General features: G+C 38.4%; 7 protein-coding genes and 1 non-coding gene across 10 annotated transcripts; 6 read left to right on the plus strand and 2 right to left on the minus strand.

The window, feature by feature from the left end:
- Window positions 1-1,507: 1,507 nt before the first annotated feature.
- On the minus strand, window positions 1,508-2,684 carry LOC111455974. The gene is made up of 2 exons (XM_023097644.1): window positions 2,294-2,684; window positions 1,508-2,218 (listed from the first exon to the last, which is right to left on the minus strand). The coding sequence occupies exons 1-2, from the start codon at window positions 2,492-2,494 to the stop codon at window positions 1,835-1,837; spliced, it is 585 nt and encodes a 194-aa protein (XP_022953412.1). The 5' UTR covers window positions 2,495-2,684; the 3' UTR covers window positions 1,508-1,834.
- Window positions 2,685-4,289: 1,605 nt separating this feature from the next.
- LOC111455973 lies at window positions 4,290-5,868 on the plus strand. The gene is made up of 2 exons (XM_023097642.1): window positions 4,290-5,205; window positions 5,810-5,868. The coding sequence occupies exon 1, from the start codon at window positions 4,396-4,398 to the stop codon at window positions 5,188-5,190; it is 795 nt and encodes a 264-aa protein (XP_022953410.1). The 5' UTR covers window positions 4,290-4,395; the 3' UTR covers window positions 5,191-5,205; window positions 5,810-5,868.
- On the plus strand, window positions 5,215-7,520 carry LOC111455972 (DELLA protein RGL1-like). The gene has a single exon (XM_023097641.1). It carries the CDS (start codon window positions 5,755-5,757, stop codon window positions 7,471-7,473), a length of 1,719 nt encoding a protein of 572 aa, XP_022953409.1. The 5' UTR covers window positions 5,215-5,754; the 3' UTR covers window positions 7,474-7,520.
- Window positions 7,521-8,133: 613 nt separating this feature from the next.
- On the plus strand, window positions 8,134-11,848 carry LOC111455975 (multifunctional methyltransferase subunit TRM112-like protein At1g22270). Of its 3 annotated transcripts, XM_023097646.1 has the most exons (5): window positions 8,147-8,226; window positions 9,209-9,254; window positions 9,293-9,643; window positions 10,220-10,350; window positions 11,442-11,848. In XM_023097646.1, the coding sequence occupies exons 3-5, from the start codon at window positions 9,313-9,315 to the stop codon at window positions 11,457-11,459; spliced, it is 480 nt and encodes a 159-aa protein (XP_022953414.1). In that variant the 5' UTR covers window positions 8,147-8,226; window positions 9,209-9,254; window positions 9,293-9,312; the 3' UTR covers window positions 11,460-11,848. The 3 variants fall into 3 exon arrangements, with proteins under 3 accessions (XP_022953413.1, XP_022953415.1, XP_022953414.1); XM_023097645.1 differs by having other exon boundaries at window positions 8,134-8,227; window positions 9,206-9,643; XM_023097647.1 differs by lacking the exons at window positions 10,220-10,350; window positions 11,442-11,848 and having other exon boundaries at window positions 8,134-8,227; window positions 9,206-9,857.
- Window positions 11,442-11,952, plus strand: LOC111455976 (cytochrome c oxidase subunit 5C-like). Its single transcript, XM_023097648.1, has one exon. The coding sequence runs from the start codon at window positions 11,474-11,476 to the stop codon at window positions 11,666-11,668; it is 195 nt and encodes a 64-aa protein (XP_022953416.1). The 5' UTR covers window positions 11,442-11,473; the 3' UTR covers window positions 11,669-11,952.
- Window positions 11,953-12,877: 925 nt separating this feature from the next.
- LOC111456128 (probable glutamyl endopeptidase, chloroplastic) lies at window positions 12,878-18,993 on the minus strand. Its single transcript, XM_023097899.1, has 11 exons — window positions 18,650-18,993; window positions 17,176-18,163; window positions 16,832-16,960; window positions 15,990-16,289; window positions 15,446-15,904; window positions 15,292-15,357; window positions 14,463-14,523; window positions 14,235-14,384; window positions 13,941-14,078; window positions 13,443-13,753; window positions 12,878-13,275 (listed from the first exon to the last, which is right to left on the minus strand). Exons 1-10 carry the CDS (start codon window positions 18,777-18,779, stop codon window positions 13,490-13,492), a joined length of 2,685 nt encoding a protein of 894 aa, XP_022953667.1. The 5' UTR covers window positions 18,780-18,993; the 3' UTR covers window positions 12,878-13,275; window positions 13,443-13,489.
- A 1,633-nt stretch (window positions 18,994-20,626) lies between these two features.
- LOC111456202 (calvin cycle protein CP12-1, chloroplastic-like) lies at window positions 20,627-21,250 on the plus strand. Its single transcript, XM_023098007.1, has one exon. It carries the CDS (start codon window positions 20,686-20,688, stop codon window positions 21,061-21,063), a length of 378 nt encoding a protein of 125 aa, XP_022953775.1. The 5' UTR covers window positions 20,627-20,685; the 3' UTR covers window positions 21,064-21,250.
- Window positions 21,251-22,094: 844 nt separating this feature from the next.
- On the plus strand, window positions 22,095-22,166 carry TRNAH-GUG. Its single transcript has one exon. It is a non-coding gene; the product is annotated as a tRNA-His (tRNA).
- The last annotated feature ends 58 nt before the right edge of the window (window positions 22,167-22,224 follow it).

The raw sequence follows: 22,224 nt of genomic DNA on the forward strand, positions 1-22,224 counted from the left end.
GTTATTGCTTTCGTCAACTCTTTTGCTTGTAAGGAAAGTTTGGTGGGCCAATACGGTGAAACCACGTGGCGTTTAGATTGGATAAAAATATTTGGTGGTTTTAGGGGAAAGTTTATTTAAATTTTTTTATTATATATTTAGATTATTGTTTTAATTTAATTGAACTTAATGAAGAGAGTAACCATTTAGGGTTTTAATAAGAGGTCAAAACCGACTTGAGAAGAGTTGAATTGTGAGCTCCCACATCGATTGGAAAGGGGAACGACTGCTAACGAAGACGTTGGACCCCAAAGGAGAGTGGATTGTGAGATCCCATATCGGTGGCAGTGGGAAACAGGGTATTGTTTATAAGCCTGGAAGGGAAAGTCCAAAAAAGACAATATCTGTTATTGGTGGAATTGGATTGTTACAGGAACGTAGCTGGTCGAAAGCTTCCTGGGGTAGGGGCATTTGAGACGCACGCCCTCTTAGGTTAAAGGCTCACCTCGGCCTCGATCACCCTGACTCTAATTGAGGTAGATTTTTGGACGTTTGGCTCATTTTTCTTCTACTTTCTGGGTTTATCCTTTAGATCCAAATTATCCAGAAACACTCGTATTCGATGATGGGATGCACATGGCAGCTTGAGTGAAGGGGCACATGGGGGGAAATGGATGATGAGTTGGGTAGGCATCAGGGGATTTGCCAATTATTGAAGCCCTTCCTATTTTTGGACATACACTTTCTCCTTTAGGAACTGTTTTTGTTGATCATTCATACTTGTACTTCCTCTCCTTTTACTATTCATCAAACACGCCATCTTCTTCCTCTCAATTCCCTCGACGCCTCCACGTGTCTCTCGTATCCATCGAACAAAACAGTCTAAAAATGCAAAATCTCACATCTCGAGATAGTAACGAAACATCCCTTATAAGAGTATAGAACCTCTCTTAACAGACACGTGTTAAAATCATAAGGCTAACGATAATACGTAACGAGCTAAAACATACAATATCTGCTAGTGATGGATTGAGTTGCTACAGAAAAACGCATATACAAAGATTTGTTGTCCCACTTTGATAAAAACTTTAAAATAAAATTAAAAAAAAAAAGAAAGAAAAAAGGTCTGTTATTCCAATAATAAAAAGAAAATTGTTATTTTTTTTTATATATTCTTTTGAAGTTTTATCAATATTTGATTATTGGTAGGCCCACTTACTTTGGGGCAGATTCAAGTGAATGGGCTTCTTAATGGGCTTATCAATGGGCTTCTAAATGGGCCTTGTACCAAATATGGGCTCCCACCGGCATTTCCGTAAATATAACAAAGTAAACTCAAATTATAATATTGTTTAAATATAGAAAATATTTTATGTGTAAGTTTATAATCTCCCAACAACCTCATGATTTCATTGGTTGGTGATTAGATCTTAGGAACAAAAATTAGAATGGTTGTTGAAGTTGGTGTTTTCCGTTCCGGTAGGTATTTCATCTTATTTTTCAAAATCGTTCTCATTCAAATGTAGTCTCGGTTCATTCGTATACCCCTTTATTTAATAGTCACATGAAACGGGATTGTCGGGCTGATTCTTTAGCAAGTATGATTAGGCTATGGAGAACTAGCCCGTTATCCTTCCATCAATAGGAGCAGAAGGTTACGTTGTCCTAGGAAGTCAACCCGACAAGGTTAACTATGTCTGCATGGATCGTGGACCCTGGACCTTCGTTTAAGGCATACGACCCAAACCCCTAATTAGAACCGTACGTACAAGATTAACACGATCTCGACGTTCTATAACATTATAATATTAACTATTTGGATCATATATGAAAGCTTGGTGTCTTCCAAATGCCTTTAAAATTTGAACAACCAATGAGAAAGTTTCTTCTCAAATTTCTTCTCCTTAATTGTATCCAAGCTTGGTTTCCAAGCTTTGCCGGATAATTGTCTGCTCAAATACTCCGGCCTCCCCTCCGCCGCCATCGCCATCTCGGTTTCCCATCTCATTTCCTCTCCGATCATTGTGAGATCTTTCTTTTTAACATCCACTCCGACTGCCCCCGTCGTTGTCGGGGTTGTTGCCGAGCGTGCCCTTGCCAACCAAGGAAGAACCTTGGAAGAAGATAGGAGGAGAGAACGCGACCGTAAAGCCGAGTTGGCGCAGAGGATAACGCGGCGGATTTCCTCCGACGACAATGACACTGGCTTGCCTCCTCTTATAGGTAGCATCATATAAACCTTGTACATTAACAATATGTAATAAATGATTGAACATATTGTAACCTTAAAAACTCAAAAATCTAAAAAAAGTACCTTTTTCAGATCGAGCTTTAGGTCGGCTGGCAATGGAGTCGGCCGTTTTTCAGTGACGGCACTCGAGCGGAGCTCGACGACAACGTGACGTGGGTGTTCGAGCATCAACTCGGCCACTGTCAAGGGCTCGTTGAATTCGTGAATGGAACCATCGGAGAGGACGAGTTTGCCGACGCCGGATACGGAGGTGACGTTGCCCATCGGAGAGTGGTCGGAGGTGAGGAGGAGGGGGAAGGAGAGGGGAGGAATAAGAAGAGATGGTGGGGAAGAGTTTGTTGAACAGCTCCATTAATTATAATGGAGAAGCTCTTGTGTTTTTGGCAATGGTGGTGAAAATTAGATGGTCGAGTGGTTGGGGTTTGAGTTTAAAGGAAGCTTGATTTGTTGTAGAGAGAGGGATGAATGAATGGATGATGATATGATCATGATTATGTCGGGTTTTTCTTTAGATCTGGTCAACAACAACATGAGATTTGGTGGAGGAATTAACTAAAGTCAAAGAGATGGTTCAACTAGTTCAATAACTATATTAACTAATTCTTTTTCTCTTCCTAATTTAACGTATTGAAATAATATTAAAATCTCGAGAAAAAGTCTAAAAGGAAAAGTTAAAAAAGAACAATATGTGCTACTAGTGGGGTTGAGCTGTTATAAATGGTATTAGAGCCAAACACCGAGCTGTGTTAATAAGAATGCTGAGCCTCCAAGGGAGTGGATTGTAAGATTCCACATCGGTTGGAGAGGGGAACGAAACATTCATTGTAAAGGTGTGGAAATCTCTCCCTAGTAGACGTGTTTTAAAATCGTGAAGCTGACGACGATACGTAATGGGTCAAATAGAAAATATCTGCTAACGATGGGCTTGGATTGTTACAAATGGTATCAGAGCTAGACATCGGGTGGTGTGTTAGCGAGGACGTTGGGCCTTCAAGGGGGTGGATTGTGAGATCCCACATCGGTTGAAAAGGGGAACGAAACATTCATTGTAAAGGTGTGGAAATCTCTCCTTAGTAGACGTGTTTTACAATCGTGAAGCTGACGATGATACGTAACGGGTCAAATGGATAATTTCTGCTAGTGGTGAGCTTGGACTGTTACAAATAGTATCAGAGACAGACACTGGGTAGTGTGTTAGCGAGGACGTTAGGCCTCCAAGGCGGTGGATTGTGAGATCCCACATTGATTGGAAAGGGGAACGAAACATTCCTTGTAAAGGTGCGGAAATCTCTCCTTAGCAGACAAGTTTTAAAATTGTGAAGCTGACGACGATACGTAACGAGTCAAACGGACAATATCTGCTAACGGTGGGCTTGGACTGTTACAAATGGTATCAGAGCCAGACACCGGGCGGTGTGCCAACGAGAATGTTGGGCCCCTAACGAGAGTGATTGTGAGATCCCACATCGGTTGGAGAGGGGAGCGGAGTATTTTTTGTAAAAGTGTGGAAATCTCTCCCTAGTAGACGCGATTTAAAGTTGTGAGGCTGACGACGATATGTAACAGGCCAAAGCGGGCAATATCTACTAACGGTGAGCTTGAGCTGTTACAAATAGTATCTATGTCTCGATGTTTTTCATGTTAGGGACTAGAGGAATACTACAATATTAGCTGGCTTGAGATCGCCGTGTACAAATCCTCGTTCATGAATACTACAAAGCCCTCTCGCGATCATTTTAAGATACTCTTTCACCTCATTTTCGGGCAACCTCTCTCGTCGTCTGTAATCAAGTCATCTAAAGTACATTCGGTGGACTGCTCCAAAATAATCACGAAATCCATTTCTAATTTGTAATAGGAATTAAAATAGAGAAAGAATTAATTTAAAGTATTTTCTTTTTAAATCTTAATAGGGACTAAATTCATTTTATTTATCATAGTGAATTAAATGCAAATTAATTAGATTAAAATGGGAATTAAAATCTCAACAAATAAATTATTAAAAGATATAATAAAATAAAATAATAATATGAACATAACGCACATTGCCATTGCCAACCAATTCGAAACTATGGACGTGCCCGCCACTCAGCGTTCATCTTCTTCCTTCTCCTTATTTACATTCTCAAATTCCCCATTTCCTTCTGCAAATTCAGAGCTTGGCTATGGCGTTCCAATGGCTGCGAGATCTCAATTTTCAGTTCAAGAAGCTTTTTCATCTCCTCACAGTCACTCTCCTCAGTCTCTCGCTTCCATTTTCATTCATTGTGTTTTGCAGGCTCGTTCGTTATCGGTATCTTCAGGTTCTTCTCCCTCATTCAACGCCTCTTGCTTCTTTTTCTTCCGTCGTCTCTGTCGACCGAGTTCTTCTTTTAGCTCTCATTTCGCTTATTGCCATAGCCGCTCTTCTCGATAACTTGTTCGGTAAATCCGTTGTTCTGACTAAATCATCCGGCCTGAGCGCGGCTTGGCTTGTTCTGTGTGCGTTACATGTCGGTATGGCCCTGGGGATCGACCAGGGAATGGCGATTGCAAACGATGCCTCGAGCTTAGGGCAGCGTAGAAGTTTGTGGTACCGGATGATGTTTTTCCTAGGGTTTCATACGGCGATGATTCATTGGTCGAAGGCGGCGGTGAAGCCGGTGGTTGACGATACTGTTTTCGGAGCGCCGGTGATGGAGAGTTGGAGTGAAAGAGTCGCCATGGCAGTGAGCTTCGGAGGTATATGGTGGTGGAGGTTGAGAGATGAAGCTGAATCTCTGGCGATGGTTACGGAAAGCATGATGGAGCTTCTTATGGATCCAACTATGGCGGAATTCTCTGGTTTGGCTCTCTATTACCTCATCGTCGCGATCGGTCTCATCAAGATTTTGAGAAGCTTTGCTTCGTTTCTGAAGTTCTTGCTTCGCGACAGGAAGGATAAAAGTTCTTCCCAATCCAAACGGATCGAAGTCGTTTGAATTTTCCTGTTCTTGGTAAATCTCTCCATTCAAATCAAAGAAAGATAAATTTGTCCAAAATTTTCGAATATTCCATGGATTTGATTAGATCATTACAGTCAACTGAATTCCAATTTTTCCTTCCCGTCTGAAATTTCTCTGCAACTATCGAAAATGGTGATCGTGATTTTCGATACACAAAGATCATAGTATTATTGTATCTCTATTATTTGTAACCATACTGAAAAAGGGAAAGAGACTACAAATCGACCTCTGTTCTTTGTTTGTTTTGGTGGCTTAAATTTCAACATTTTTTGGTTGTCTTGTTAGAAAATGACAATCAGAGAGGCTTGTTTAGTAGTTTATAAACTTTGATTCTTGATCTTTTCCTTAACACTTGTTTGGGAATATCGAATATAGTAAAATAATCCGTAGGGATAATTTTTGGCTGATTTGTTTACAGAAATCTCTGCAGTGACATTGAGCTTAGGTTTGTTCATCAGCTTGGTTTAAATCAGAATTTTGACTGTTTTGTTTAGAAAAATCTGTTCATAGGTTCATTCATCAGCTTCCTTCTGCTCTTTAATGGCTGATGATTTTTTTCCCTTCACACCATTTGATTTCAATGGCTCACTTGCAGGAACTTTCTTCCCCTCTAATGGCATCCACCAGAACCAGGAGACTGAGCTCAGAGGGAAAGAAGACGATTGTCCATTTGGAGAGTTGGGAGACTTCAACTTTGTCTCACCTGATCAATCTGGGTTTTACCAACAGGACATTCTCAAGATTGGAAATGAGACAGAATATCCACAGCCCAACTCAGATTGTTTGATTCTTAACGAAATTCTGTTCGGTATCGGTAACGATTTTACGCTTTCGGAATTGATTCAAGAGAAGTCAAAGATATCAGATAATCTGAATGCAGATTCTATCAGTAAACAAGTTTTGAATCCATGTTTAGAATCTTTGCAGCTGCTAAACAGCTATGGCGCCAAAGTCAAGAGGATGAAGGGGACAGATCTTGAGAAAAGAGGCGGTGAAGCCAGTGAGGAGAACAAAAGCTTGTCAACTGAAGAGATATTGAGGGTGGCTGGAGCAAGATATGTCCATTTCTTTCCTGAGGGGCATGATGAGTTCTACATGCCAATGCATCCTTGTGATTTCGCTCTCACCGGTCTATCGGTGGACGAGCGAAACGACGTTGAGCTTGCCCATGTCCTCTTTGCTGCAGCTGAGAAAGTAAGCTACCAGCAATATGAGCGAGCGAGCAGGCTGCTCCAACGCTGCGAATGGGCTGCCTCCCCCTCTGGTAATACCGTCCAGCGCCTCGTTTTTTACTTCGCAAGGGCCCTTAGGAAAAGAATCAACAGAGAAACAGGAAGGGAAACGATCAAGGAGCCAAAAGTAGATGAGGTAATGAGCCTTGAAGCACTTAGAGGATGCATGAAACTCCCTTTTCAGCAAGTGATGCATCTGACTGCTGTTCAAGCAATCTTTGAACATGTTAAACTGATCACCAAAGTCCATTTGATAGATCTCGAAATCAGGAGTGGAGTTCATTGGTCGGCTTTTATGAAATCACTTGAAGATTTGAAGGATGAGCTACCCATTAATCTTCTCAAGATCACTGCTGTTGTATCAGACAAAGGCCACTTGATAGAACAGGTAGGAAAGTGGTTGGAAAACGTTGCTGAGTCCCTAAACATACCCTTTTCATTCAAAGCAATCTTGGTATCAGATATGATGGAGCTAAAAGAAGAACACTTCAAAACCGAAGAACACGAAATGGTAGCAATCTACTCGCCCTTAGTGTTGAGAACCATGATCACAAGGCCTGCTAGCTTGGAGAATCTGATGAGAGTAATCCGAAAGCTAAACCCATCGATAATGGTCGTTTCCGAGATCGAGGCAAATTATAACCTATCATCATTCGTGAATCGCTTCATCGAATCATTGTTCTTTACTGCTTCATACTTCGACTGCTTGAAAACTTGCATCGAAGAGGATGAAGACAGCAGAAGGAAGATCGAAGGGTTATGTGGCGAAAGGATTGAAAACGTCGTTGCATCGGAAGGGAGCGATCGGGTCGTGAGGAGTGTGAAGATAGAGGTGTGGAGGGAGTTCTTTGGAAGGTTTAGAATGGAAGAAATGGAGCTGAGTGATTCATGTTTGAGCCAAGCAAAGTTTGTAGCTAAGGGGTTTGCTTATGGGAAGTTTTGCAGTTTGGAAAAGAATCAGAAATGTTTGATTGTTGGTTGGAAGGAGACTCCCATTATTTCTGTTTCAGCTTGGCGGTTTCTTTGACCTATTAGGAATATTGTGTTTTATTGGAATAAAAAGTATTTAAATAATTTAATTTTTTAATTTTTTAATTTTTTAATTTAAGGGTCGGGATGAAATTAAAAGTTTAGGTTAAAAATGAATATAACATAGCAAACTTAAACTTTCATTTTTATCATGCATCAAACTTAGATAAGTGTTATAATCTTAACCTTAATCTTAAAAAAATATCGTAATTTTTATCATATGATATATTCTCGTTTAAAAATTCGTTGACATTTTAATTTTTATTTATAAATTTACGAGTTATAGGTTTAATTATTACATTTCACCCGTTTGTAAAAAAAAAAATACAAAAATCATTATAAACTTACTAATTTTATATAATATCGTATTTTGAAAAAAAAGAATGTATAAATTAATAATTTTTATAATAAAAAAATAGTTTTTATTTTTTTTATTATAATTAATTTTGTGTTATATAAATATTGGAAAATGAATGCACCTAAATAAAAATGGTTTTAATTTTTTTTTAATTAAAAAAAAACTATTTTTTCATATATTTTCATATTAAATAAATCCTGCCGCGAACGCTACTCTCTCTCTCCCAACAGGCTGCTTCAAGTGAAGCTTACTATCCCAATATTGAACCCTAAACCCTCCCAGTTCGCGAAGCGCAAATTCAGACGAGTTTCCACCGCTAGATGGTGGCGGCCGCAATCAGAATACCATAAGCAGTTCCTATCATCTGGTACCATTCGATCGCTTCGATCTCCTCTGATAAGAGCTCTGAGTTCTTTTCTAGATCCACCGTTTTCTTTGATTTTCGATTTTTTTTCGTTGGATTGTACGTATGTTGAATGTATGCGTTCTCTTTTGTCTCTTATTTGTTGGATTGGTGATTTGTACTCTTTCCGTTTTGGATTTTTTTTGGATTTGAATTTGATTTCGAGTAGGTGCAAGGGCTGGTTTTCTGTGCATTTTGTGTTTTTTTTTTAGGCAAAACCTAGTTTCGATTTTCCTGGGGTGTGGATTCGAGAGACTGCGATGGATGGTGTGGTGTTTAGTTTGATTGTATTTCATGAGTTTGGAGATGTTGAATGGAAATTTGGTGTCCTTTAGTGTAAATAAGCCAAAAGGCAGCAATCCATCAGAGCCGTTTTACTGGAATGGGGAACAGATAGCAGAGGAGGGGAGGATGAGATTAGTATATTACCAGAGATGCATAACAATATGAATAAAAAGATAGCATAAGAACCAAAATCAATGAGTTTCTGTGATACATAACTTTCAAAGATGTAGTTCACCGGTTCTTATAATCCATATATTAATGCTAGTTCACTGGTTCCACCGAATGCTCCTATCTCTTGTCAAAATCGTGTGTGTGTGCCAGTTATGCTTCGGATGCTTTGCCATAGAATAGATCAACCCAGTTCCCGCTTTTTCGGTGCACTCGCTTTATATCTCCGACACACAAGGAAGGACACAGTGGGAAGAAAGCAGCCCTAGCCTCTGTCTGGCCGATCATTCCGCTGGCATCTTGCATTCACGCCTCTGTTTGACTGCCCGCTCGGGGTTGTAGTTGTAGATTATATTAAGGAGATATTCCATCGAGTTGAAATTTGACTGATTCATTAGATACATGTTAGTCAAAACAGGTTTTGAGATAATTTGTTTGATTTATAGATATCGAATAGACTTTTCATGGAATAAATGCTCTCATAAATGATTAGATTGTGTGTTAACACTCTTTTTTAGACAGGAATTTTGAATTTGGTAACGATCATTGCAAAAGTGGCGCTTGCACCCTGTGATAACAAATAAACAGAGAGCCAGAGAAAGAAAGCGAAAGGGCTGAAAAAGATGAGGCTACTTACACACAACATGCTCTCCTCCAACATCAAGGGCGTTGTCAATGGCTTCCCTCTCCGAGTCGAGGTTGAGAAAGTTGTCGAGAAGCAGGTCGACTTCAACCCGGACTTCCTCAAGAACATGTTCTCCAAAATCGAATGGAAGCCTCTTGTCGATGCCTCTCGCACTATGGGCTATGCCGAACTTCCCGAGGAGGCAGAGTCATTGATGCTCGATTCCCATGACTTTTTGCAACGATTCCACCATGCGCTTTTGGAGCTACATCTCGAGGAAGGCGCTCTTATTTGCCCGGAGACAGGCCGCCGATTCCCCGTCAATAAAGGTATCCCCAATTTGCTTCTTCACGAGGACGAAGTATGAGTTCGAGTTTCATAATGTATGAATTCCTCCGTTGTATTCAGTGAGAGAAAGCAAGTTTCCAGAATTCATATCTGTGGATGTTTGTTTTGAGAATTCATATCTGGATGTTTTTGTGAATTGGAAAATTAGGATTGAAGCTAATTTATTATTTACTAAAAATAGTCCATTTTTATTTTTATTTTTTGATGAAATTAAAAGTTTATGATAAAAATGGATATAACGTGACAAGTTCATCAATTTTTACTTTAAGCTTTTATAAACTTACTAATTTTATATAATATCATATTTTGTAAAATATATATATATATATATATATATTAAATTATGCATAAATTAACAAGCGTTAAAACTCAAATTATAATAAAATTTTAGTTTTTATTTTTTTAATCTTATTAATTTAGTTTTATACATAAACACTTTTTTTTAAACTAATTTTAAAAAAATTAAATCAAAGGGTAAAAATGGTAAAATATATATTAAAAAAAACTAATTTTTCATATATTTTAATACTAAATAAAAGGTTGTTGACGTGTTCAAGTGGACCCTACTCTCTCTTATAGGCGCAAATTGGGACTCAAGTTTCCACCGATAAAAAGCCGAAGGCCGCACTCCGAAGACCATAACAGTTCCTATCATCTGGCGCCATCCCGTTGCTTCTCGATCTCCCTGGTAAGAACTCTGAGTTCTCTAGATCCATCCTTCTCTTTGATTTTCGATCTTTTGTCTCTGCCTTGTTTATTTTTTAATCTTTGGTGTGTGATTTCGTGCTTTAATTTGGTCTGGTTATACGTACGTTGAATGAATGGGTTTTGTTTTGTCTCTTATTTGTTGAAATGGGGATTTGTACTCTTTTCGTTTTGGATTTTCTGGATTTGAATTTGATTTGGGGTATATGCAAGGGCTGGTTTTCTGTGCTTTTTGTTTTTCTTTTTTCGGCAAAACCTAGTTTCGATTTTCCTGGGGTATAGATTTGAGAGACTGCGATGGATGGTGTGGTGTTTAGTTTGATTGTATTTCATGGGTTTGGAGATGTTGAATGGAAATTTGGTGTCCTTTAGTGTAAATAAGCCAAAAGGCAGCAATCCATCCGAGCCCTTTTACTGGAATGGGGAACGTAGTACAGCAGAGGAGGGGAGGATGAGAAATTTAGTCCACAGCTGCAAGAAAGAGGGTAGATTAGTATATTACCAGAGATACATAAGAACATCCGTTGTTGCCTTTTCTTCATTTCCCATAAGAACCAAAATCAAAGAGTTTCTGTGATAGATTACTTTCAAAGATGAGAAGGTGTCTCGTAGATGATGACCCCTTTTGGCTATTTTGTAGTGCATTTGACTTGATGGAAACAGAACGACTTTTAGGGGATCAATATAACTTGGGAGGAGGTTTGATCTCTAGGGAGGTCACACTTCCTTTTGGGTGTTTGTAACTATTAAATTTTATGGTTATTTGTTCTTATAAACCATTGGAGCCCTTTTTCTGTAAGGCTTTTGCCTTTTGTCTTGGCCTTTGGCTTGGGCTGATTTCTTTTGTGTTGTGTATTGCCCATATGCATATTCTTTCATTTTCTTCGTTTAATCATTTATGATGATCATAACAATAAATGAAGCCTAGTTTCCTTCGCTTCGTTTCCTAAGTAGGGAGGGATGTTATTGCTTTTTAAAGGATGAAAGTCCTCTTTGAACTTGCCCTTGCCCTTGCAAATATTGTGTTCAAGTTTCCTTGTTCTAACAAGTGTTCGCCTTCGATATCTTGGGCAGATTTTCTTACTGTCTTAAAACTAGAAAAGCAAATGGCTGCTGGAAGGGTAGCTCACGTCACGCTTAAAGGACCGAGTGTCGTCAAGGAGATATTGATTGGAATGGGAGTGGCTTTGTTTGCTGGTAGCTTTTGGAAAATGCATCAGTGGAATGAGCAGAGGAAAGTAAGAGCGTTCTATGATCTACTCGAGAAGGGTGAGATCGGTGTCGTTGTCGATGAAGAATAGATCTTACACTCTATCATGATATTGTTGAACACATTCATCAGTTTGTTTATCACTTTTTGAAAACCTCTTTGTTTTGCTTTTTGGATTAGAGATGATGACCTGTTTATCTTTTGCATCAGTTTCTACAAATAAGATATGAGAGAGATTTTGGTGGACTTAATAATAAACCTTATTTCATGATTTATTAGCCTTTTGTGCATCATCAGAGCCAAAAGGCTATCCTGGAATTCTGCAATGCAGTGATTGTTATGGAGGGCATAGAGTAATTGTTATGATTTGCTAGACATTTGTGGATCCCTTCCAGCGTTCGACCTTTGGAGTGCTTGATTTGGTCAAATGAACATTGGTTGTGAAATCAATCCATATATTTCAATGCGTACAATTTCTTTTCCCTATGGAATTATTGCTCAGCTCAGCTGGGTGAAAATGTGAACTTTACTCATGCATTCCGAACGAGAAATGTTAGTTGTTTGTCGAATTCTTCCTTGATTATGAAATGATGAGTGATATAAGCACAGCTCTTGTGGGTCGTTCTTGAGTGGTTTGGCTGAGAATTGTGAAACTCGATTGCAATCATGATTACTTAGAACAAAAATTGAAATTTGAATAGTTTGTCTTCCCTTCTTGGTTATATACTATCAAAGTTATCTTCAAATTGTTTTCAATGCATTTTCACGTGACCCAAGGTTAAAGTGCAACCTTCGGTTAAAGTGCAACCTTCACCATTGAGTTAGAACACAGCTGACTAGTTCATTAGTTAAAAGTTGTTTCGATCGGTTAAAAGCCTTCACCATTGAGTTAGAACACAGCTGACTTAAAGTTGTTCGAGAAGTGCGGGATGCACTTCAAATCTAAATCTTAAAAAATTAGGCCTACTACACCTTCAGCTCACACAACCTTTCTCCCTCTCTACTCTTCTTCCTCTCATGCAAAGGCAATCTTAAAAACAAAACAAAAATTGGTCACACCTTAAAAACCTATGATTTTCATTTTATGGGAACCGATTGTTCAGGTTTTAGGTGCTAGTTTGAGTAAATTCCGTATCTTATAAACATTGAGAATCCATCCCAAAATCAATTGACGATGAGATGAGTAACTCAGTATTCTTATAAAAATGGCAAGGGTTCGAGCCAGAGATCCTTACCAAATGCAACATTTCTAAGTCTTATATTCTATTCAACCACTATCAACTTGGGAATTTACCAGATCTGAGAGCTAAGAGACGTTTATTTAATTTATATATTGTATCGAAATACATTCGCAAAATAGCAACTAATTTTATCTTTACCTTACGGGAAAAAGAAGCAGATAACTGCTTCTGAAGATTCAGGTAGCCATTCTTCAAATTGTTTACATGTAAATTTTCGCCTCCATAAATCATATAAATAGCAACCAGAACGTGACTTACCAACTATGTGTCCTCTTCGATATGAAGTAAAATTCTTACCAAAAGCCACTTTTTATTTTAACCTTGAATGACACAACTTCAGAAGCACGGATCTGTATCTTCCCATGCACGTTGTTGTGCTTAGAGGGTCCTCCATGCTTCTTATTTTACAAATTAACTCCCCACTTCAATCTTGGCCGCAAAAGATCAGCAAGAACACCTGCACAATAAAAGCAGAATGTCTCAGGAGTTTCTTTTTTAAGAGAGACAAAAGCCATGCAGACATGTGTAAGAGGAATTATTTTTCCTGTCTTTCCTTCCTGTTTTATAATTCTAGGTTAAAATAGTTTGTTCACTTATTTCAGATATTAAAAGTAAAGCACTTACCAAAACAATGGTCTTTGAATAGAGTAAAATCCATCATCATCAGGACTTTAATTCTCTGTGCCACCACCTCCAGAACCAGCAACAACTTTCCCTTCGGAATCTCCTGCTTCATTGCCTTCCTCTTTGCTTTTATCCACACCTTGACCTGAATCAGAAGGGTTAGAGGAGCAGTATTTGTTCAGCCATCGATCAGTTTCCCAGAGGACATGCATGATACTTTCTCGTGCAGAATAACCATGGCTTTCAAAGGGAAGAACCACAAGGCGACACAATGCTCCATGGCCTTTCAAGGCATTGAAAAATCGATCGGACTGCAAAGCATGCAAACCCACGATATAGGTTTCTTAGCAAGTTAAAAAAGAGGCTGTAGGCATTAATTGATTGAACCTCAGCAAAGAGAGGAACTAGAGAATAATATCTTTCTCTGTCTAAGTTTATCGTTTCATCATTTATTGGTTCAAAGAAACAGAACCATACGGTTAAAATTCCAGACCATACCTGCATGGGCAAAGTTCCTGGGTTGTTGTCTTCTTCACCATGAATTAGTAAAATTGGCTTCTTTATTTTATTTGCTGATACAAATGGACTCATCTCTACGTATGTGTTGGTTGCTTCCCAAAGAGTTCTATCCTCGTTCTATGACAATAAAGTATGACCGCAGATAAGCAGAACAAATGATAGGTAGAGTAGAAATGTGTGGTGTTGGAACAATTTTAAGCATTGGAATTTAAGACATATCACTTTTCGTATGGTCACAGTTTAGAGAAAGACAGCAGTTAAATATGCAACTACCTGAAAGCCAAAAGGGGTCAGTGTTCTGTTATAGGCACCGGAGCGAGCAATTCCACAGCAAAAAAGATGGGGAGCATGAGCCAGAAGGTTCGCAGTCATAAACGCACCATATGAATGTCCACCAACTGCAATCTTGTTAGGATGAGCAACCTAGTCATGGTGGCATATCAACATGGTTAATTATTTTAAATACCAAGAGAATATTTATAAAGAAAACACAACACTCACCCCACGTCTAATGACCTCCAATACCGCAGCCTCTGCACTCGCAACCAATTGCTCTACATATCTAGTAAAATATGTGTGTTTTAGTAATTTTAACAAAATTGAATTATTTAAAGAAGGTACCGAATGAAAATATTTGAATTGAGTACGGACAGATAAGAATAAATAAAACCTTATAAATGTTCAGTTTCAAGAGAAGGGTCAAGGAGAAAGGCCTAAATACTAAATCGTGCACAGCAAGATACTTTAAAGATATAAAATAAATTGGAATGGGGGAAAATAGTCGCAAAGAGTGCTGCTCGAAGTTCCATTAGTATATAACCACAGGTCCTCAGTTTTGAGAACGATCTATATTACATCAATCTTTTCATATCTCAAATCTTGCGATAACTGCATGTAACTATTTTCATTGTGAGATACTCAGAACTGCATGTGTGTAGAACAGATATTGAGGATATATAAAACTACTTATGCAACAGTGTAGTAGTTTGTGGTTAACGATCTGCACATATACCAAACCCCCATGTAGAACAGGAGGAGTTCGATTAATCATTTTTCATTTATAGAATCTTTATTAGCTATGTAAGACCTAGCTCTAGTGTTACCCTTACTATGGTTAGACACAACTTTAATGCACCTAAGCACACAACCAAATATCCAAGAATCACTCATTGCAGCCTACTTTCCAGATGAGTGCTGACAAATGCTTTAGTTTTTGTATCAATGTCAAAAAATATGGACAAAAGCAATGTAAGCTTTCTGGAACAAACTACATAATTGGGGTCGAACAGGGAAAAAGAACCATGATTTTAGTAAATATGCTACCAATTACCTATCATTGGCCTCCTCGTTACCTTCACCTATGATAGGTATTGTTGGTCCAGCCAAAATAGCAAACCTGAAAGATTGGGAGAACTATGTTCAGAACAAATAGACTATGATCCAAAAATAATGTAAAGTCAAGAATCTTGAAGAAACACTTCTACCTGCGAGCCAACCAAAGAAGAGCAGATGTTGAACCTATACTGGCAAACTCATTAGGGGAACCACGAACTTGTCCAGCTGCATCTTTGCTTTTGAACTCCCCAGGGTAAGACCAGATCAAGCAGGGAAGAGGGCCATCTTTTGCTGGATCATAGTTTGGTGGCAGATAAAGTGTAGCTGTCAATTGAACTCCATCTTTTCTCTCGTATCTGATCATCTCTTTCTGCAGTGATTTCAGCTGTGGATATGGATGGGGGAATTTTGTAATTTGACTTGCTTTCTTATCAGGCCACCTCAGAATGTAGTACTGGGTATTTTCAGTTTTGGATTCTTTCGAAATAAAAAATTTCAGCTCATCAAGATTTAAATCTCCTTCCTTCTTGTCAGACATTAAAGCCACAACGCACTCATAATATGTTTCTTTGTCGCTCTTCCATATTCTTTCTTTGCTGCCTGTGTTTCTGAAGGAATATTTTCAGAAGTTGTGGCATTAATAGCACCAACAAGAGAGACTAAAACAAGAAATGATTAAACTAAACCACTTACATGTCAAATAAATCAATAAAAGGGATGTTCCCTTCAGGAGTAGCACCACTACCATTTAGTAAAACATATGTGCCTTCATAATTTTCCTTCTTTAACTTTGCAATTACGTATGTCCCAAGAGGAGTCCTCCGCAGCATTGGTGACCCAGGGTCTGAATACACATCTTCTGATGACCTATCAAATAGAATGCGAGGATTGTACTCTTTAGATCCAGGAGAGATTACCCAGGTTCGTACTCTGCGCGTCTTGTACCAAGATTCATAAACTAGAGCCAGTGAATCATCACACCAATATATTCCTCTGCAGCAATAAACAGGATGAACGTATAAAAACAAAGTTTCCAGGTTGTCCATTTGATTTAGAAGATTTATAAAAGAGAACCCAAAACTGAAACTACTCTATATAACATTTTAAGATAGCAGGCAACCTCTAAATAAAGAAAATAGATACGTAGAACACCAAAAGAACCACAAATTTATAAGAAAAATTAATATTTTTGGTACGAAAAGATGTAAGAGTAATTGAAGCAGAAATTGAAAAAGAAATATTTTAGGGACTTCAACAAAATTATGTGATAAGAGAATTGGATAAGCATAGGCAAGACCATGTATGATTTGAATTCCCGAAGGTAGACCAGTTTCCATCTTTAATATACTATCAGTTTTTGCAGACATCTTCAGGGTGTTGTATCTCCAGGGAACATGTTTAACCGAATACGTGATTGAGATACAAATAAAATAACGTTCTGTTAAAGTTAAGCAATATCATAGTAAAAGGCTGGTTTCACCTTTACAAGCGGCTATCTAAAATAATAACCAGGATAAGAGGAAGGAAAAAGATACCCATAACGAAGATCAAGTTTATGCAGTATCTCTGGCTGTTCACCTTCTACTGGTTCGGCAGATTGTGTATAACCAATATCACGAGGAGAAACCTCTATTCTGGCATCTCCACCATCTTGAGTTTCCACCCTACGAATTTAGAAAAAGTAAACAAAAAAAATGTAAATGAGCACAATAAAACAAGAACAAATGCTGACAGTTATTAGTAAGCATGAACCACAATTATCTTCCTTAGATGGTGGCATATGACATACAAACAAATTTAAAATATAAGTAAACATATAGAAAAGGGATGTCCAAAGATATGCAAATAGCTGTAAAGAACAAGGAACTCAAATGCACACCAGTAGAGTGTCGATGGCTTATCTGCTCTCCAACTGATGGAACGCATCCCCTTTCTTACACTGTTGAATGCAATGGGGATATCCTCAGCAAGAGGCAAATGACAAAGCTCCCTAACAAATTTGCCATCAGTTGTCCACACAGCTACCTTTTTAGGAAATCTACTACATGGAACGGTAAAAGAATACGGCCGGTGAATGGTACTAATCAAAATATATTTGTGATCAGGGGAAGGGTCCAGTGACGTATATATAGCTGGTGTGCCAAACTCCATAACTGTTCCATCCAATGAACCCAAAACAAGCTGGATAGTGGCGTAGTAGTCGAATAAATCTTCATCATATTTGTCCTTTAGCAAATCCTGAAAGGTTCTAGCTTGAATAATGTTCTTCTGCTCATTTGATTGAACTTTTGGACCATGGGGAACTAAAGGTTTCTTTGGTGGATCTCCACGAGAGGAAGGAATGGTGCATACTAACAAAGTAGAATCGTTTACCCAAACAAAATTCTCAAAAACTGCATTCACATAGATGTCTGTATTCTGAAACAAAGGTCTAGCTTTCCCAGTTTCGACATCAGCAACCCAAACTCTAAGTTTACCGCTACTGCCATCTTCTTCGTCAACTCGCACGCTGAAAGATAAATGGCGGCCATTGGGTGACCAGGTAACGAAATTAATCTTAGCACCATCTGGTAAGCCATGTACCTCCTTCTCTGGACCTAAGGAATCATCAGGCATCAACTGATGAATGCCTATTCCAGTGTAAAACGACATTCGACTTCTGCAATTGCACTGTCCATCAATACGTATACCAGCCAGCTTTTCTTCTGGTTTTGCAAGTTCTGATATTGGAGGCAACGACCTCCGCTTGAGGAACAATAATTTATCCCTGTATGGCGAGAATGACAATATGGGAAGCGGTGGAGCATCAACAATGTCCCTGATTTCAGCAGGAGGAAGACGATACCCAACCCCAAGAACTGAATTCTCTGAATAAAAGTATCGCGAGTTAGAAACACCATTGCAATCATCAAATAAAAGTTCGAGCAAGCAAGGATTTGATTTCACTAGGCAAGCCACGAACAAACTTAATTACAAAGCTCAAAATTCACCAGTGGGAACATAATGAATTTCAACTAGGCACTTGTTCATACAAGTGGCATATGTAATATATATCTTAAACAGAGAAAGAGGAAGTTGCTTCCAGATTAGAAAAGGGGCGAAACGAAAATCTTAACGCATCGAGTAGGTACGAATCACGATCGTAGAAGAGCAATATAATCTAATATGATTCGCCGAAGTCCGTGATCTAAGATTAATAAATTCATTCCCACCAATTCTCTGACCAATTCAACTAAACATATTTAAATCACCAGTTTAAATAAACAATCGCAGATAGACAGCCACGAGAGAACGAAAATAACAATAATAATCATAACAAACCGATACTCAGATACGAAACTCTCTTCCAGTACCGTCGTTTTCAGTATCTACTAAAGCTGAAGAGGACGAAACGGAGCCATTGGAGCCACCGCCTCCGTCACCGCCATTCTCGGAGACGATCGAGCTCAGAGGAACAGAACTGCTGAATCTAGATGAAGCCATGAGGAACGGAGTGGAGAGTGGTGTAGCATGCAATATGCGGCGAGTTCTTGGACTGATAGGATGCGAAATGGAGGAAGAGAGAGAAAGGGCGCCACTCAGTGCAAGAACATCGTCGTCTTCATCTTCATCGACGGTGAGACGAAGAAAGCGGTTGGATTGGCGGACCAGTTGCAATTGCCCAAAACCACTTCCCCTACTCTCGACCGTATTCAATCATACCCCTCCACAGAATATCAAAATTTTCTCTAATTTATATATAGTCGAATATTAATTTTTTTAAGTTATAATGGAGTTTTAATTATTGAGATTTATGTTTATTAAATTATTAAATTTCCAAAACTATAAATTTAGTATTTTCTAAAAATAAAAAATATTCACACAAATTTATATAATTATTTGTTTTCGTCTAAAAAAACAGAAGAAAAGTAAAAAGAAGAGAAAAAGATTCGCAGAAAAGTGAAGACCTTTGTATTTAATAATGATTCCTTTTAAATAAATAAATAAATTATCACAAATAAAATTATACATTACTTTATATTTTGTTTTCTATTTTAACTTTCTTTTTATATAATAAAGTTATAGTCCTTACGTTTTATGATAATTAACAAAAATTGTAGATTAGTTAAAATCTTAATAATTTATTTAAAATTGTAATGACCGAGATCCATGGATCTCTCCTTCCAACTGGGACATCACAATCTACTAGGAAAGGTCTCTCCTTCCAACTGGGACATCACAATCTGCTAGGAAAGATTTCCACACCCTTGTGATACCCATCCTCTCAAATCAATGTGGGACATCACAATCCACCTCCCTGTAGGACCCAATGTCCTCGCTCGCACTCGTTCCTTTATCCAATCGATGTGAGACCGTTCCCAAATCCACTCCCTTTGAGGCCCAACGTCCTTACTGGCACACCGCCTCATGTCTACCCCCTTAAGGGAATAAAAAGAAGGCTGGCACATCGTCAGGTGACTGACTCTGATACCATTTGTAACGGCCTAGATCCACTGCTAACAGATATTGCCCCTTTTTAGCTTTCCCTTTCGAGCTTCCCCTCAAATCTTTAAAACGCGTCTGCTAAGGGAAGGTTTCCACACCCTTATAAAATGGTAATTTGTTCTCCTCCCCCAACCAATGTGGGACATCACAATCCACCCCCCCCCTTCGGGGCCTAGCGTCCTTGCTGGTACTCTTTTCTTCCTCCAGTCGATGTGGGACCGCCCCCAAAATCCACCCATTTTGGGGCCAACGTCCTTATTGGCACACCGCATCGTGTCTACCCGCCTTCGGGGAACAATGAGAAGGCTGACACATCGACCGGTGTCTAGCTCTGATACCATTTATAATGACCCAGGCCCACCGCTAGCAAATATTGTCCTCTTCGCACGTTTACTTAATTTTACATGTAATGTTCGAGAGATTAATAATTGACTTTAAACATAAAAGTTTAATTTTCTCAAACAATCAAAACTTAATTAAGTATATATGATATTAATTATCTCATTAATCATAAAAATAAGTAATATATTAACCAAATCCATTGTATTTAATTTTTTAAATACTTTAGTTATGATTTAATTTTTGGATTTAAACGTCTGTTAAAATTAAAGAATAAAACGAACTTTTTTTTTTTAATATGGAAAATTAAATTGAACCAAATTTATAAATAATGATTTAAAATTATCCTAATTGCGTTAAAACAATCTAAAAAATCCAGATAATATGACATGACAGCCACGTGGCGATTTTCCATTGGCCACAATCCGATAAGAAATATGTGCTCAGGAACGCACGGCGGATCCCAGTTATATATATACCGAAGAAGAAGAAGAAAAAATCTCATTTATTTTGTTGTTATCCAATCCATCGTCGTTTCAGATCAAAGAATAAGAAAGTAAAGAGAATGGCAGCGATCTCCGGCGCGACTATGGCGGTCTCAAAAGCGGTGGCTGACTCGCCGAAGCTCGAATCGACGGTCCTTCGATCCGCCCGGCTCTACTACCCATGGAAGAGGTGGAGTGCAGTTCGGTTGCGCGCCGTTGGACCGGTGTCTGCCGCACCGGATCGGATATCGGAGAAGGTGGTGGAGAGTATAAAGAACGCGGAGGAGACGTGCTCGGAGGATCCGGCGAGCGGCGAGTGCGCGGCGGCGTGGGATGAGGTGGAGGAGCTAAGTGCGGCGGCCAGCCACGCACGTGACCGCCTCAAGGATTCGGATCCGTTGGAGGATTTTTGTAAGGATAATCCGGAGACGGAGGAGTGTCGCACGTATGAGGACTAAGTAATTTCTTTATATTCCGAATTTATTTGAACTTTTATTTTATTTTATTTTATTTTATTTTATTTAAGGTAGGAATGGATCTGGTTTGTGTTCGTTATGTGAAATAAAAATTACTAGAAAATATTGTAGTTTCCACCTATTAATCTTTTCTGTTATTTTTAGTTAAAATAAAATGTGAAAATCTGAATCTCGCACCGCTACGAGCATAAGTTCTCATGGCTTTGTTCGATATTTGAGAATTTACCAATTTATTGGCACGACTAAGTTTAGGGCATGACTTTGATACCATGTTAGACGAACATGACTCTCCACAATGGTATGATATTGTCCACTTTGAGTATAAGCTCTCATGGTTTTGGTTTGACCTTGTCCAAAAGGCCTCATATTCCTTTACTTTTATATATATATAGATCATTCCCTAAATTAGTCTACGTGGGACTCACATCCAACAAACCCTTGTTTTTATGTCAAGACAAGACTTTATTCTTATCGTTATATCAATACGGAGATCTACACAATTAAAATGCCTTAAAATGTACGATAAATGTGATGGTTAGTCTTAAATTCTTCTATCTAGATTACAATAAAAACGGTAGTTATTGCTTATTTTGGGATAATATTGCATTCTTACCTGCCAATTTCCAACACTTTTCTAAAATTTTGTTTGTTATTGTTTTCTAAAATATATATTTTTAGGAACAAAGCCAAAAGTAACCATGGTCGAACGTGCTTATGACAGTGACAATCTAAATTTTAGTTGTCTTACTCTCACAATCGTATTGCGAGTTTTGATGTAGTACAATTGTGACACTGATATCGTATATAGCCATTTTCTTTGGTAATTGGATGAACACTGAACCACTTCATTATCTTTGATTAAATCAAAATTTAACTGATTTTGAAATTGATAAATCAAAAAATTTATCTAAAATCCATGAATGGGGGAAAATGTGAGCGTTGGGGTACGATAGTAAATATTTGAACAAAATTAAAAAAATAAATATATTATAGAAGGAACTGTAAACAACAAAGTGGCTGTAGTTTAGTGGTGAGAATTCCACGTTGTGGCCGTGGAGACCTGGGCTCGAATCCCAGCAGCCACATGCTTTTTGCTAATTTTCCCTGTTATTTTTCTATTTATTTATTTGTTTGTTTATTATT

Source organism: Cucurbita moschata, unplaced genomic scaffold, assembly GCF_002738365.1.
Source record: "Cucurbita moschata cultivar Rifu unplaced genomic scaffold, Cmos_1.0 Cmo_Scf00018, whole genome shotgun sequence".
Lineage (NCBI taxonomy): Eukaryota > Viridiplantae > Streptophyta > Magnoliopsida > Cucurbitales > Cucurbitaceae > Cucurbita > Cucurbita moschata.